Source organism: Homalodisca vitripennis, chromosome 1 (assembly GCF_021130785.1).
Source record: "Homalodisca vitripennis isolate AUS2020 chromosome 1, UT_GWSS_2.1, whole genome shotgun sequence".
Taxonomy (NCBI): Eukaryota; Metazoa; Arthropoda; class Insecta; order Hemiptera; family Cicadellidae; genus Homalodisca; species Homalodisca vitripennis.
Window position 1 is genome coordinate 57901689 of NC_060207.1, and position 15921 is coordinate 57917609.

The 15921-nt window shown below is 35.2% G+C and overlaps 1 protein-coding gene across 8 annotated transcripts in view; it reads left to right on the forward strand.

Moving 5' to 3' along the window:
• The window catches only part of LOC124362172 (F-actin-monooxygenase Mical), a 194167-nt gene that overhangs the window by 53901 nt on the left and 124345 nt on the right, over window positions 1-15921 (forward strand). For 7 of the 8 annotated variants that reach the window (XM_046816457.1, XM_046816447.1, XM_046816428.1 and 4 more), the window contains exon 1: window positions 15242-15367. The exons of the other annotated variant lie outside the window; for it this stretch is intronic. In XM_046816457.1, the coding sequence (XP_046672413.1) occupies window positions 15257-15367 (111 nt within the window). In that variant the 5' untranslated portion in view covers window positions 15242-15256. Of the gene's footprint in view, window positions 1-15241; window positions 15368-15921 lie in introns of those variants that run through there. 8 annotated transcript variants of the gene reach the window in all.

Sequence of the window (15921 nt, forward strand, 5' to 3'; positions counted from 1 at the left end):
GATATTGTCAATACGAATATACGAGGTTATTCGTGTATTTAGGTAGAACAATGTTAAACGATCAGGGTTTTTACTTTAACTTGTGTAATCTCAAAGGATATTGTCAATACGAATATACGAGGTTATTCGTGTATTTAGGTAGAACAATGTTAAACGATCAGGGTTTTTACTTTAACTTGTGTAATCTCAAAGGATATTGTCAATACGAATATACGAGGTTATTCGTGTATTTAGGTTATAAAAATGTTAAACGATCAGGGTTTTTACTTTAACTTGTGTAATCTCAAAGGATATTGTCAATACGAATATACGAGGTTATTCGTGTATTTAGGTAGAACAATGTTAAACGATCAGGGTTTTTACTTTAACTTGTGTAATCTCAAAGGATATTGTCAATACGAATATACGAGGTTATTCGTGTATTTAGGTAGAACAATGTTAAACGATCAGGGTTTTTACTTTTAACTTGTGTAATCTCAAAGGATATTGTCAATACGAATATACGAGGTTATTCGTGTATTTAGGTAGAACAATGTTAAACGATCAGGGTTTTTACTTTAACTTGTGTAATCTCAAAGGATATTGTCAATACGAATATACGAGGTTATTCGTGTATTTAGGTAGAACAATGTTAAACGATCAGGGTTTTTACATTAACCTGTATAATCCCACGGCGGCGTCAATACCGACCATCTACTAGTACAATACAATCTGCTTTATCTGATCTTCTTTCTGGGTGCATATCGTGTTAAAGGATTGTGCCGGGAAGGTACCAGAATCTAAATGTGACCAATTGTTATAGAATAATAACTAACACCTCTCTAATGGAGACAGCGCCTGCTTTTAACTAATGTTGTTTTTCGTCGTTTTGATCATGCTTTAAATACGATAATTATTACTGACTGCATTTTCTCATACGTTTTATCCATATTTTTGTAATAATCTCAGTAAATTTCAGTTCTATATAGTATTAATGTTTTAGTTCGTAATTATCGATTAAATATAATAATTGTTGTAATTAATGAAACCATATTGTGAATAATAAACCATATTAATTCGTAGAAATAATATCGCTTAAGGTGTAAATGTGTTTGTTTACTAAAAAATTGAAAGTCGATATATATGTAATAAAAAATTTTAAATGCAACTTATTGGTGAAATTACACATGAAAAAACCACAAAATTATAGCCTGTATAGATTATTGTATGATGACAGTGAACTAGTGGCAGTTTCACAGTGCCCTGAAGGAGAATCCCGGTAATAGATGCCATGGAGGAGAGTCGACGTAATCATGTACTAAGTTGGTAACTGCTCTGGAGGACTGAAATGACTTCCTATTCCGCTCATTCAGAGTATCGCATGATGGCAGTGAACTAGCGGCAGTTTGTCAGTGCCCTGAAGGGGAATCCCGGTAATAGATGCCGTGGAGGAGAGTCGACGTAATCATGTACTAAGTGGGTAACTGCTCTGAGGACTGAAAGGACTTCCTATTCCACTCATTCAGAGTATCGCATGATGGCAGTGAAACTAGCGGCAGTTTGTCAGTGCCCTGAAGGGGAATCCCGGTAATAGATGCCGTGGAGGAGAGTCGCCGTAATCATGTACTAAGCGGGTAACTGCTCTGGAGGACTGAAAAGACTTCCTATTCCACTCATTCAGAGTATCGCATGATGGCAGTGAACTAGCGGCAGTTTGACAGTGCCCTGAGGGAGAATCCCGGTAATAGATGCCGTGGAGGAGAGTCGACGTAATCATGTACTAAGTTGGTAACTGCTCTGGAGGACTGAAATGACTTCCTATTCCGCTCATTCAGAGTATCGCATGATGGCAGTGAACTAGCGGCAGTTTGACAGTGCCCTGAAGGAGAATCCCGGTAATAGATGCCGTGGAGGAGAGTCGACGTAATCATGTACTAAGTGGGTAACTGCTCTGGAGGACTGAAAGGACTTCCTATTCCGCTCATTCAGAGTATCGCATGATGGCAGTGAACTAGCGGCAGTTTGACAGTGCCCTGAAGGGGAATCCCGGTAATAGATGCCGTGGAGGAGAGTCGACGTAATCATGTACTAAGTGGGTAACTGCTCTGAGGACTGAAAGGACTTCCTATTCCGCTCATTCAGAGTATCGCATTGTGTTGTAATAATCGCGATAGTTTTCACTGCTGCATTCAACTATAGTAAAGTATTAAAGTGGCAATTGCGTACATGAATATGCGATGTGTAATGTTTCACTGTATATGCTGTTTTAAAATCGAGCATTATCCTTTTTTTCAAACACAAATGTCTAGAACGGTTCTTTGTATCAAAAATAAAATCATGATTTTTGTTCATTTTAACTGTAGTTACAGTTTTTTTAATATACATCTTTATTTTATTGAAACAGTTTTCTACCTTAAAAATTAACAAAACCCCAAAACCAATCGTTTAGGGTTCACAAATTTGTTTATCGCTAGAATATAACTTTTCATCTAACAATACTCTCTAGTATCCAAAATGTTGTTTACTTTTACGCTGTCGCAAATGAAAACGCTATATTATTTTTTATTTATTTATAATTTTTTTACAAAGGAAGCACTTACGTACCGTGCTTACAGGATGAAAGTAATTTATTGAGATTTCTAGAATATGGTCTTGGCAGATTTTACCCTGTTACAAAGCAGCTTGAGTATCGCTTTACAGCACACTATAGACCAACTATTATCAAAGGGTGTATTATCAGGACCGCTCTCTTGTGCGGATTAATTGCTCTCTTATCACTGACTCACGCGCTATGGGTTCTCATATGCTTTATCGTTTATCGATAACTTGTTTCGGTATTGCACTATCTACGCGATTGACTGTGACCTCCGCTATCGAAGTGTTTAGTAGGTATCAACTAGGGGACACTCCTGCCTGCTTATTCCGTAGACTCACCTTCTATAACGTATGTATATTTTTATTGAAGAGCTTAAAAGCGTGTGGAAAACTTCTCACACGATGTTTTACGTAATCGTCAATAACTGTGTGCCGCCACTGACTAAATATTTTGCATTATCATGTTTTTCTACGTCGTGTATGTGGCATTCTTTATACTAAATTCTCCTTTTCCCTAGCACCACTGATGAGATATGCACAAATCTCCGTTTCCAGTAGCATATCTCGTTGCTCCACGACAGCTTCGATATAGTTTTTAACAGAACGCCAATCATAGCCCTGACGTTAAACAATCACCCGAGCATCACCAAACCAATCAAAATAAGTGGAAAAAATCCTCTTAACTGTTATTGCTACTCGGCATTTGTACCAAGTAGACATTCGATAAACATCAGTGTTTGGCTGACCAAATATAGGATATTTGGAGAAATCCCGATTTCAGCGTCCTACTGTCCCATCACAGGAAGGCTCACATTGCCCCTAAAATGGGCATCGTCACCGCAGTCGTTTCTAGTCTTCGAGAGAAATCTCATCTCCGCTCCTTGAAAACCTTATCTCAGTACTTCAGAGCAGCTTCCATATGGCCTCCAACACCTAATACCCTCGTTTGGAATATTTAAATCTTCTATAATAAATAAAGACAGTAATGGCGATGTGGATTAATCGCTATCTCTACATTACATTCTACCCGTCTCATTATTTTGGGTCAGGTTACGTAGTATAACCTTCAACAGAATGATCACTATGGATCTTCATTCTGCTAAGAACCCTTAATACTATTACATCGGGCATGATTATTGGGATGAATGTGTTTCTCTTTTAATACTCTACGTCATTGTCAGGTTCCGCATGTATTCACAAAGGGGTATCACACGGAACCCCGAACGTAGAAATTTCCCCTATCGCTACAAATTCGTTCATAATCATTGAGAGAAGTACCATCTCCACAGTCCATCCTGTATACCTGATATTCCGATTGCATTTGACAGGACTTGGTAGACAGAGGGTTTGTATAAAAAACGCATGTTGCACTGTTCGAATTGTTTACTAATTATTGCAGTGGTTGTGAGAAAATTATGAGAAATGAAAATAAAAAAGCTATTCATGAACGTAATTATTTTAAGAATTATGAGGGGACAAATGGTGACATGGAATCGGTGGTCGCTTTGTGGAGTTCGTTATGTGAAATTTATAGGAGACGGTGACTCCAAGGCTCACCTGTCTGTGGTGGAATATATTAAGATGATACACCTGTTGATATGCTAGAGAATATAGGTCATATTTCCAATAAAATGGACACAAGGCTGCAAAAATTGAAGAAATAGCTTGGTGGTAAGTCTCTCTCAGATGGTAAACCAACTGACTGATAGTTATAGATAAATTTCAATCATATTATGGCAACGCAATAAGAACTAATTTAAACAAATTAGATAATATGAAATGAGCCGTAAGGGCAATTTTTTCATTTCCTTTCTACAGACGAGAAACTAAACCATCAGCTGTGTCCACTGGAACCAGAAACTTGGTACAGATATAATAAAGCTATGCATAAAAAAGGAATTCAAGCACAAAAACACAGTTCCTACAGCAGTAATGGAGGATGTAAAGCCCACATTTCAAGCATTGGCTCAACCAATTCTTCTGAGAAAGTGCCTCCATGGCAAGACTCAAAATATGAATGAGGCTTCCAATAATATAGTTAAGAGTATAATTCTTAAAAATGTGTTTACTGGGTGAAGAACTTTATAAATAGGAGTGTTTGATGCCATCTTGACATGTAATGATGATAATTTAGGGAGAGTGCAAGTTTTTAAAGAACTAGGAATTAATGATTGTGGCATAAACACCATTGAAGCACTAAAACTATCCGATGAAACTCTTCTTTGCAAAGCTCTTCGAGCAGCAATTAATTAAACCAGGATTACCAGAAGAAGAAAGAGACTAGAAGTAGATGAGTCTCTCAATACTGACCAAGAGTATTTTAAGGTAAATATTTCTTCAAAATCAGCTACATTTTTGGTCTTTTGCAGTTTCCCGAAAGTATACTTTTTGGGTTTATGTATATTGTACTGAGGTTCTAAATGAGATATTGTTTTGAACTTTTTATCGAAGGTGTATGTTTACATGTACACAATATACTAGAATATTTAAATTATTCTTAAATCAACAAATATTAAAAAATAAAAACTAAAAATATGTAAAAAAAAGTTTGTCTTTTGAAAATTATTTCGTGTAAAAATATGTAATAAACAGTGATACAAAATTTCTAAGTAGGCTATTATGTGCCTGAGATATATCTAAAATGACTGATTTTAACATGGCCGAGATAGGGGCCTTCAGCTTTTCCTAACTTAGCCGTCACTGAGACCTTGCAAACTGTGATGGGTTGAATGAACTTTAAATGGGAACTTTATTTTTTGAGTTCGATAGTAAGTATTTAAAATTTAAGGCTATTAATGTATTTTATTATGGGAAAGAACTAAAATGACAAAAATAAAAATAATTGTTTTGAAATTAAATGTATACGTTTTCATACAAAAATTTTTATTTTTAAACGTGTTGATATAGTGTTAATTGTCTGAGCGTTAGCGAAGCCTGTCTGCCTGTGTGTCCTCACGATACCTCGAAAACAAACTGACCTGTAGACTAAACTTTACATGAAGCTGTGTCAGGGACTCTGGGTTCGATCATGGTGCATGTCACTCCAATAGGAATTGGCTGAGCGTTAGCAAATACTTTTACATTGGTATTATGGGTAACTATGACGGCAACGAGAAAATAGCAGAATAAATAAATTTGTATACAAACCTAATAGAACTGTATGAAATTTTATTATGCGACATATTAACGAAATGTAGATTATTCACACAGTAGAAAGAAAAACAAAATAGTGAAGGTCAATGTAAAAAGTCCGTGGCAAGATCAGATTTCAGAGCACTCTTGCGTTGCAGTTTACTCTCCTTGCCTCACGGGACCTTTATTATTCAAACACTAAACCTAACTCAATGTATGATGTGGCAAGATATCTTGATAAATATCAGTTATAGACTTTAAACTTTGCTTGAAACTTCATTTCTACATAGACAAGAATGAGTTCTGTGATTATTCATGTCAAATCATGGTACTGGCTGGGTGTCATTGAAGCCTATCACTTAGTAGGCTGACACTATTCTTTTTTTTGTCTGCCTGGGAGATTAAAAAAATTTCTTTTCTATATGATGTCTGCCTGTGTATCTGACGCAGGACGTCTCGAATGAAATGAACTATAAGTTTGAAGTTTTCATGCAACCCTAGCGAAGCCTTTTACACGGCACGTATGGTCTCCTACCTCATCATTGATGGAGGCAAGTTAGTTTAAAATTCCTTTTAAATTTAACCAAGAATTTAATATATAGCCATCACAAAAAACTGATTTTTATGTCTGTTTTCTTAATTTGTTTGTTTTCACCTATTACACAAGATTTTTAACTTGTTGCGTTGGTTAATGCTTATGTACGTACTGTAACTATCATAACTTCGTTCGTAAAACGTGTATATGCAATCATAAGATAGTACATTTTTTCAAACTTAATCTTTAAAATTAGCCGATATGTCTAGATGTTATTGTTAGGTTGAACCTCCCATTAATTTAATATGCTTCACCATTATTTTGGGCTTGACTCAGGAGTATGCCGCTATTGTTTCAAGGCTTCAGGATATTGCACTGCGGTTTGTGTACGACCTCAAAACATTTGACTGTGCTTGGGAATAAATACAGTATTGATACATTCCTTGTGAAGCTTATGATATGAAAATTTAAGGGAGGATTAGGGGTAGAAAACTTTTAATTGAGTTTTTGTGTGTATTGGATCTTAATAATAAGACATATGAAAAAACTTAATTAAAGTGTTTACTTAAACTAGAACTATTTATTTAAACCTTTGTTAATCCCCACAAGACAAACATATATGTACTTAAACTATTTCCACTGAATATCAAAATGTCGAAGAATAAAAATAATTTAGTCTATTATAATAAATTGGGTTGTTTAAAATAAATTCATTGTATAGATGTAATATTTTCCATTTACTAGCCATATCGGAAAATTGCGGAATACTTTTTGAATTTGAAATAAACATTTTTGAAAGATTTGAAAATTGGATCCTACGAACAAATACTTTTGTTGTTTAAAAAAAATGAAAGCTTGTTTAGACAGTTTATTGTTTACATTTGATATTTAAAAGTTACTAGCCATGCTGGAAAATTGTGGAACACGTGTGAATTTCAAATTAACATCTTTAGAACTTTTCCGAATGTAGGCTACGGTTCCTTGTTTAAGGATTTTTATATCCTTCATAGTTTACAAGATCCTCTTCTAATGATGAAAAATGTTAGGAGACAAGTCTAAAGACGTTCCAGGTGTTACAATACTCTTCATATTTTATTTATCTGTATAGCTATTGTAATTTCTCTGTATGAGCCTTTTCCTGGACTATGTAGAGTTTAAGCAGACATAAGAAGGATTTATTTATTTAATAATATTTAATATATATTTCAAGGATTATTATATACTCTCTTTTAATAGCCTGTATTCGAGTAAAGGTGTTGGAACGGGCTGGGAAGCGAAAGCTACAAAAAGTGTGTAAGTAATCGACAAAAAGTCGGTTAGTGTGGTGCAAGAGGAATAACTTGGAAGTTACAGACTAGGTGTAGGAAGAAAGAAGAAGACAATGTTGGTTGACTGCAATATTTGGGCCACGAGTTACTGTGTTTACTGCTGCTTATTTTGGACTAATCGACTGAAAAGGAAATGGATCCCTTTTTGTGTTACCCTGTGTCAATGTGCTGCAGACAGAGGTCGGGTGTCAGTCGTTAGGTCATCTATTGTGTATTGTGTGTAGTCCCTAATTGTTTGGGGTCAATTGATACTGTGTATAGTACTATCAACTACTATACTTTCTGACACCCAATTTAAACGGTTTATCAGTTTACATCAAGTGACCAAAAACTTTGTATTCCGCGGTGTTTTCATTAGCTTAGTTTTAACTCCGATAAACTCTTATTAATTAATTGTACTAGTTAAGGTCGGACGATATGGCACGGTTTAGTAAGTAATGAAATATTGGCATGTTAAGTTACTATAAATTTGAATTATGCTCTTATTTTGTATTGGACAAGCAAAAACAAAATTACAAAGTAATTTCCAAGTTAAAAGTATTACAATTAATCTTCAAAACTGTTCACTTGCGTCGCTCAAACATATACTGTATATTTATACCAATAGTTACCCGCGGCTTCGTACGTGATTTTGTAGGTTTTGTACCTGTATGAGCCCTTCTGGTTCGAGGGAATTATATTTCCGACGCCAATTTCGAATTTGCCTTCTTCCCACGATCAATAAATTTTGTAATGTAATCAATGTCATTGTAATTTACTTCCATGTTAGTATTTTTTGTTCCATAGCTGATTTTGCGTCTCTCCTGATGAATAATAAATAGTGTAATTGTTAATGTATTTAACTGTACATTTTTATCAAATATTAATTATTAAATCTAAAAGACAATGTTACTATCTCACTTTTACTAGAAATTTAAAGACTGATATAAAACCGATCGTTGTTTATTTTGACAGAAGTAGGCTTCTCTTATATATATATATAATATTTGATAACAGTAGTTAAATTGTTAGTTTCTTCATAAACTGAAAAATATTATAAATATAGTTCAAAAGCACAGTCCAGTAAACTATCAAAGTTCTTGCCGACTGCTTTAAAGTGAGTCTTTGGAGCCAAATTCGGATTATCTTATGTTTTAGGCCATTTTGTAAGTTAGATGAGAACTTACCTAATCGCAAAAATCTAAAGCGGTGTTAAAAATATTTGTTATTCCTTAGTGAATGTACTATAAATAAAGATTAACAGATTGAAAGTAATAAACAATGTTTACACAGAACAGTTGATTACAGTCAGAAGGGATATTTTGCTACTGTAAAGACCAGTGGGGCGTAGCCCGGATGGATTTTCGAAATAAGAATAGGCTTACTTTCAACCCAGGGACCTGTAAAAACCGTAAGAATGTCCGTATAATATTTCAGTACAATCGGTTGAATAGTTTACGTGTGAAGCGAAACAAACAATCAAAGGCACTTTCGCATTTTTAATATTAGGATTAAATATAAAGGTGTTAATCACACTAAAAAAGGGATAAGATTGGTACCATTAAGTTTTTTAATTTTAAAAATTGGGGAATCGCATTCATAAACTGCTTAGTGTCGAAAAGAATATTTAATGAAACTCAGATTCAAGACAAGAAACTTTCCTTATTAACTCTGAATCGAAGGGTTTCACCTTGACAGTGGCTGTGGTGACCTCAGCTACGGTTTTAATTGAAAGTGTCAGCAGAGTGTTGCATCACTTTTAGTGTCTCCTCTACTTATTATCGCCCTGTGCAATAAGATGGCGATTCTAGGTCACTAGAACCTCTCACAACTTTTCTGTTATCACAATAGCTTGTCATTGAAACACTATTGCAAGTTTATATAATATACATCTTTTTACTGGCTAGTTTATTCCACTTTCCTCTATGAAAAATTCTTAGGTGTGGAAACTCCGGTGAAGCCTTACATCTAAGTACTCTTTTGGTTGTTCTATGTGACTATCTCTTGTCACATACAGTACTAATTAGTATGTACTCTCTTATGGACAAGATCGTCCTCTCCTGGGGTTCCTCACTCAGATTTAAAGGCTAAACAGTTCGAATAAGAGTCTTAAAGACTATTCCTTGTACGTAAAATGATATAAACTCCCAACACAATTTGCGGTTAGTTCTGACACCTAAATAGGAAGTTAGCAGCAAATGGTAATAGTCTTTACGCATAGTTGAAGCGCATCTATACTAAAATACAATTACTAAACGGAAAAGGCAATGCTGTTAGCAGCAGACCTTGGGTTTGGAGGTCCGGAGGAAGGAAGATTTATGAGGTCAGAGCCACAAGAATTGTGTTATGGAGGTTACTTGATGATCTGACAACGACAAGACGAGAAGGTTCGGCCTCTGGACTCTGGAGAGAGGAAGTGAATAAGCTGAACCATAGGTCGGGCTATATTTAGACATTTCAGACATCGGCCTCTCGTAAATAGAATGTTATGAGTTTAGCACAGTGGTGGGGCATCCTCGACTGCAACTTCTGAATATTCTCACTCGTTTAGAGTTCACAAACTTTTAGTGTTCTCATCTGTTCGTGTTTATTCCCATCTAAACCACAGTACGACATCCTTCTCACTGATGTGTAGTACAGTATTCACACTTCTTTAAACTTACAAGTATACCAGTAAAGGTAATTCCCAAGGAATATATTTTGTTACAACATTTTAAAAACTCAATATTATCTAAAATTACAAGGCTGAATATTACGGTGTATCTAAAAAACCTTTGATAAACAGTCAGTCTTCACTTAATTATCCTTTTAAAGTGCGATTATAGGCTTGATCAGCCATTTAAAATGATGTGCGTATTAACATATGCTTACATTAAAACTTATATATTGACTCCTCGAAGGCCGTCCCCTATTGGAGGTATAGAGTCAGTAAGAACGTTAAAAAAATGGTTGTTAGCTCCTAATTGAATTTGAAAACTTTTATCGTGTAACCCAATTAATAAAAAAAAAAAAAAAAATACAAAACCGTCTCCAGATTTTTCAGCACTTCTGTATAAATAAAAACACAGACTATTAATATACAAAAACTAATGTAGAGTTTATTTTCGATGTATTGTAATATTTTTATCAAACAAAAAAAAACGAACGTGGACTCCCAGATTCCATTCTGTGACAGTGTCCGATCTCGGACGCTGCACTAAATGGGAGGTGAAATGGAGCTAAATATTCACATAATGTGTGTATGTATGCGTGACTTGATCATCTGTTGTTTAAGATTTGAAAGTGTTCTAATTTTGACTAATATGATTGTAACACAAACAATAATCTGTTGAGCTTTAGTGAAGCCTATAACTATTTCATTTCTGTCTTGTCTGTCCGCACGATATCTCAAAAACGAACAGACCTGTATACGTGAATTTCTGTATGTTTTATTCGATCTGAGGAACACTGAGTGCGATGATGGTGCGTGTCACCACATGGAATTTGGCTGTGCGTTAGCGAATGTTTTCACATATCTCTTATGATGGCGACGAGAAAATAGCGGAATAAATCAATTTGTACACAAACTCAATACATTTGTAAGAGATTTAAACACGTGACATTTCTACACATGCAGCCTAACACATATAATATAATTTTATAGTGACTTGGTATGTAGAATTTTATTATTTAAACACTGATATGAAACACAGTTGAATGAATACAAACCTGAATGTATCATGAGGAAAATATGTTAAAAACATTTCTTTTATATGTAAACTTTTTGCATGAAACTTCATTTCGGGTGAATGAGTTCTACGATGCATAATTTTGCGTCAACTTCATTTTTGTATGATTGCTTGTCTGTGTTTCCGTCAGCATGGCATCTCGAGAAGGAAATTAACTATAGATTTGAAATTTTCGATCCAACCTTGGCAACTAGTGTGGGGTTTTTTTAAGAGAGGCCGATTCTCTTTTAAGCCTTAATCTGTCCGTCCTCATGGGCTGACAGAACAAAACAAGAACACACTGGTGTGTGTGTGACCAGTGGCCACTGGTTTGTACGAGAATCATATCAAAAAGAATAAGAGGGAGAGTCGATGCAGTACAAGGTCGATATACTGATAAAAAATGCAACTGACACAGACAAAATTTAAACATCTCTAACTCAGATCCAAAGTCCGACGTCTTAGACCATCCGGGCATCGGTACTCCCGTCTTATGTGTCTCTTCGTATTTTCACATTTAAAAATCATCATACCAATTAAAATTGTGTTTCGTTTACTTTTAATGTGTAGTTAAGTAGAGATATTAATTTTAAAGTATCGGTTTCTATAATAAAACAGTAAAATGTAATCATTTGAATAAAATTCTTTGCTTTAAATCCTTCTTTCTTTAATCGTGGCACAGTTATTTATGCATCGCCATTTGTAAACAATTCTGTACCGTAATAATCAACAAAACTTATTAAACAGTTGTTTATGCATTTCCATTTGTAAACAATTCTGTACCATAATAATCAACAAAATTTGTTAATCTCCTCCGAAGTGTGGGAGGTGTTCGCTGCGGCTGGTTCTGCAGGTGAGTGATACTGCTTACTTTGACTTTAAAAAAGGTGTTTGACAAGTTCACTCATCGTATCACCGCCCTTTGATGATGCTTCCGCCTGTGGATTATTCTCCTGACCTTGATCGTTGAATCATATCCTTGTGGTGGAATGTGTTTAATGAGTTGCTAAATACGGTGACCTCAAGGTCACACTGTGTGACTTCTGTTTTTTTTATCAGCAATTACAAACTATCTGAGCTGGAATTTTCCTTGTGCTGATATAAAAATTTTCCTTTCTATTGCCATTGATTCTGCTGTGCGGTGGGACGAAATCAATCACAGGCACTGGATTGCAAGAAAACAGTGGATTGTTTTATTAGATGTAGGATATGATGTGGACGTAAGTAAATAGTGCAGGTTCATTGTAATTTTTTACAAATGTTAAGCTGCCTTGTGTCACAACTTGGTATTGTTGCAGCAAAGTTGAGTATGTTTTGTACAAAATGTAAACGAATATTATTTCTATTGCTAGTCAACAAATATCGAATTTGTAACCTGTATAGTTGTTATAAGCTAGTTTATGTTAGTTAAATAAATGTATTTACAAAGTATGCCAATGTTTACACGCATTAAATGTCTTTTGCGTTGAAACGTGTTACTGCAAAGCTGAGATTGTTATAAAAAGTGTAATAAATTAATACAACCATTATAGAGAATAGTGTATCGTGTCGTAGGTTGCTTGTTATTACAAAGCTGAGTGTGTTAAACAAAGTGTAAGCAATTAATACAGCCGTTATAGAGAATAGTGTATATATTATATGTGTGTATCGTGTCGTAGGTTGCTTGTTCCTACAAAGCTGAGTGTGTTATAGACAGTTTAATCAATTAATACAACCGTTAAAGAGAATAGTGTATATGAATATTATATTTGTATACCGTGTCGTAGTTTGCATTTTATTACAACAAAATGCTAATTAAACTTCTCTGTGGGAACGTATAAAAATCATGTTTATTTTACCAGTACTTGAAATGGTCAAGGTTCACTTTCTCAGTATCAATATCGAGGTATGTTCTTCTCTGCCTTTAACGTTTAAATTTTTGAAATCTGTGTTAGGTTCGATAAGATTAAATTATTCTCAGACCAATTAACGTTTTTTCTTTGCTAAGGTCTTAAAAGTGCAATTGTTATTTATGATCTTGAAAAATAATTTCCCTCAAACTCTTATTAGCATTTTTAAAATGTTAATGGCGGCCACCATTATTGTTAAGCACGAATAACTACCTGTGTGGGAATTTTCTCTTGATATAATTGAAAACTATGCAATGTGTACTATATAAGATTTTATTATAAAACAGTCCATAATCTTTTTACATACTTACTAAAATTCAAACCACTAATCATTCTTTTCATGAAAAAGACATACGTGTTTAATTAAATTCAACATTGGCATACTTTCACTGAACACTGATTTCAGCTGATTGTACGAGTGTAAACTTGTGAGTAGTTTTTACTTCTTAGTGTAAGGACAAGAAGAGAATCAGTATTACGTATCTGTGTACAGCTGTAGAGTGTAAAGATATGGAAGAACTCTATGGCAGGCGGCCAAGTGTTATGGATTTCCTCAATGGTATCATGTCAAAATATATACTACTGAAATCATTGATTAGGTCAGATCGAGTGTGAAGCCAGGGAGGAACTCTATGGCAGGAGGCCAAGTGTTAAGGTTTTCCTAAATGGTATAATGTCACAATATATCCTACTGACATCATTGATTAGGTCAGATCGAGTGTGAAGCCAGGGAGGAACTCTATGGCAGGAGGCCAAGTGTTAAGGTTTTCCTAAATGGTATAATGTCACAATATATCCTACTGACATCATTGATTAGGTCAGATCGAGTGTGAAGCCAGGGAGGAACTCTATGGCAGGAGGCCAAGTGTTAAGGCTTTCCTAAATGGTATAATGTCACAATATATCCTACTGACATCATTGATTAGGTCAGATCGAGTGTGAAGCCAGGGAGGAACTCTATGGCAGGAGGCCAAGTGTTATGGATTTCCTCAATGGTTTCATGTCACAATATATCCTACTGACATCATTGATTAGGTCAGATAGAGTGTGAAGCCAGGGAGGAACTCTATGGCAGGAGGCCAAGTGTTATGGATTTCCTCAATGGTTTCATGTCACAATATATCCTACTGACATCATTGATTAGGTCAGATCGATTGTGAAGCCAGGGAGGAACTCTATGGTAGGAGGCCAAGTGTTATGGATTTCCTCAATGGTATATATCCTACTGAAATCAATGATATGCTGTCAATTCTGTGACATTTTCGACGTATGAATATTTACACAAATTCTCTCTTGCTTTCGATGGAAGTTTAAGGTTATCACTTATTACAGGTTGTTCATTGTATTATAGTTCGTCGTAGTTTTCTTAGTATTATTAATATCTGACTAAATATTTGAACACTTTTTAAGGCATACTCTTTACCTTGTATAGTATTTTAATTGCCTTACGATCAGCTGTTTGTGCTAAGAGTAGAAATTTAGTTACACTTTCACCGCGTTTCTTTTTTATTCGGTCCGCCACCGAGTTGGATGAACATATAAACTCGAAAAAGAATCAAGTAATTATATAATTTCTAAAAATTAAAAAATTTGAATATTTTTTGATAATTATTAAGGTACAGTGTCTTACAGCAAAGCAGAACTTAATTACTGTAGTAATCGTTTTCCTGACAATGGCATGTATATGTCCATAATTCCAAAACAATATCCAAACTGGTTAAAGACAAACTGGTAAACAATAAATGTGTAGTTTTGATCATTAGCGCGTTTTATTTAATTATTTGACTAGCCATATATAACAAGCGCTCATTTGTGTTCTCCATGACACGTCGCTGTATATGATGGCCGCTTTGTAGATCGATGTCCTTTTTACAATGAAGTACAAACTTGTATTATTCACGCCACTTCGGATTGATTATCTTGTTTAAATATTCGTGTCACTCTAGTAATGAACGTTCCAGAACGATAGATTCTCGTGTAGTGCATTACGCAAGGTTACGCTGATGCAAGGCTAGCAGAAGAAATGCTGTGTGACGCGTGACGCGAGCAAGGGACAGACGGGAGCGGAGTGCTCTCTCTGCTCTGCTGTATCTGAGTCATCTAGAGATTTATATGTATTGCCCGGTCATCGGTTTGTCCGCCACTGCACCACTCCTACTCACGTCTCTACACTGTAGACATTTAGTGTCCGACCGTAAACCACCGGCTGTTTTCTGTCTACAGGTAGGCTAAATTAGGTGTTCGAAGCAATTTCTTAGTGCACGAGTAGTTGCTTCCCCATCAACCCCATTCCCCCCTTGTGTTATGTAGTGCTAGATCTTAAGCATTCTCCTCCCTGAAAATACACGTTTGTGTGTGTGTGTGTGTGTGTGTGTGTGTGTGTGCACGCGTGCGTGTGCGTGTGTGCGCGCGCGCACGTGTGTGAATATTTTCAAAGAGGAAAATGTTTTTTATATATAAAATATACTGAGTTTTGTAACATGCTATTTATACACTATCCTTTAGACACATGATTATCCCCAGCCAACTGCTTTTTTTATTTTTCACATCGTGTTTATTTATATTTTATAGAATGCAACATTAAAAAATGTTTTCTATTTAAATGTAAAATGACGCCTTGTGACACTATGAAAATTCTCGACAGCAGTAATTGCGTATTAGAAAATATCCAAAATTGGATATTTGAAAAACTTTGTGGTAACAAGTAAGGACGTAACATGGTTTACAATGTATCATTATTTGTATGGGAATAACAGCGTATTGTTTCTTTAACTGAC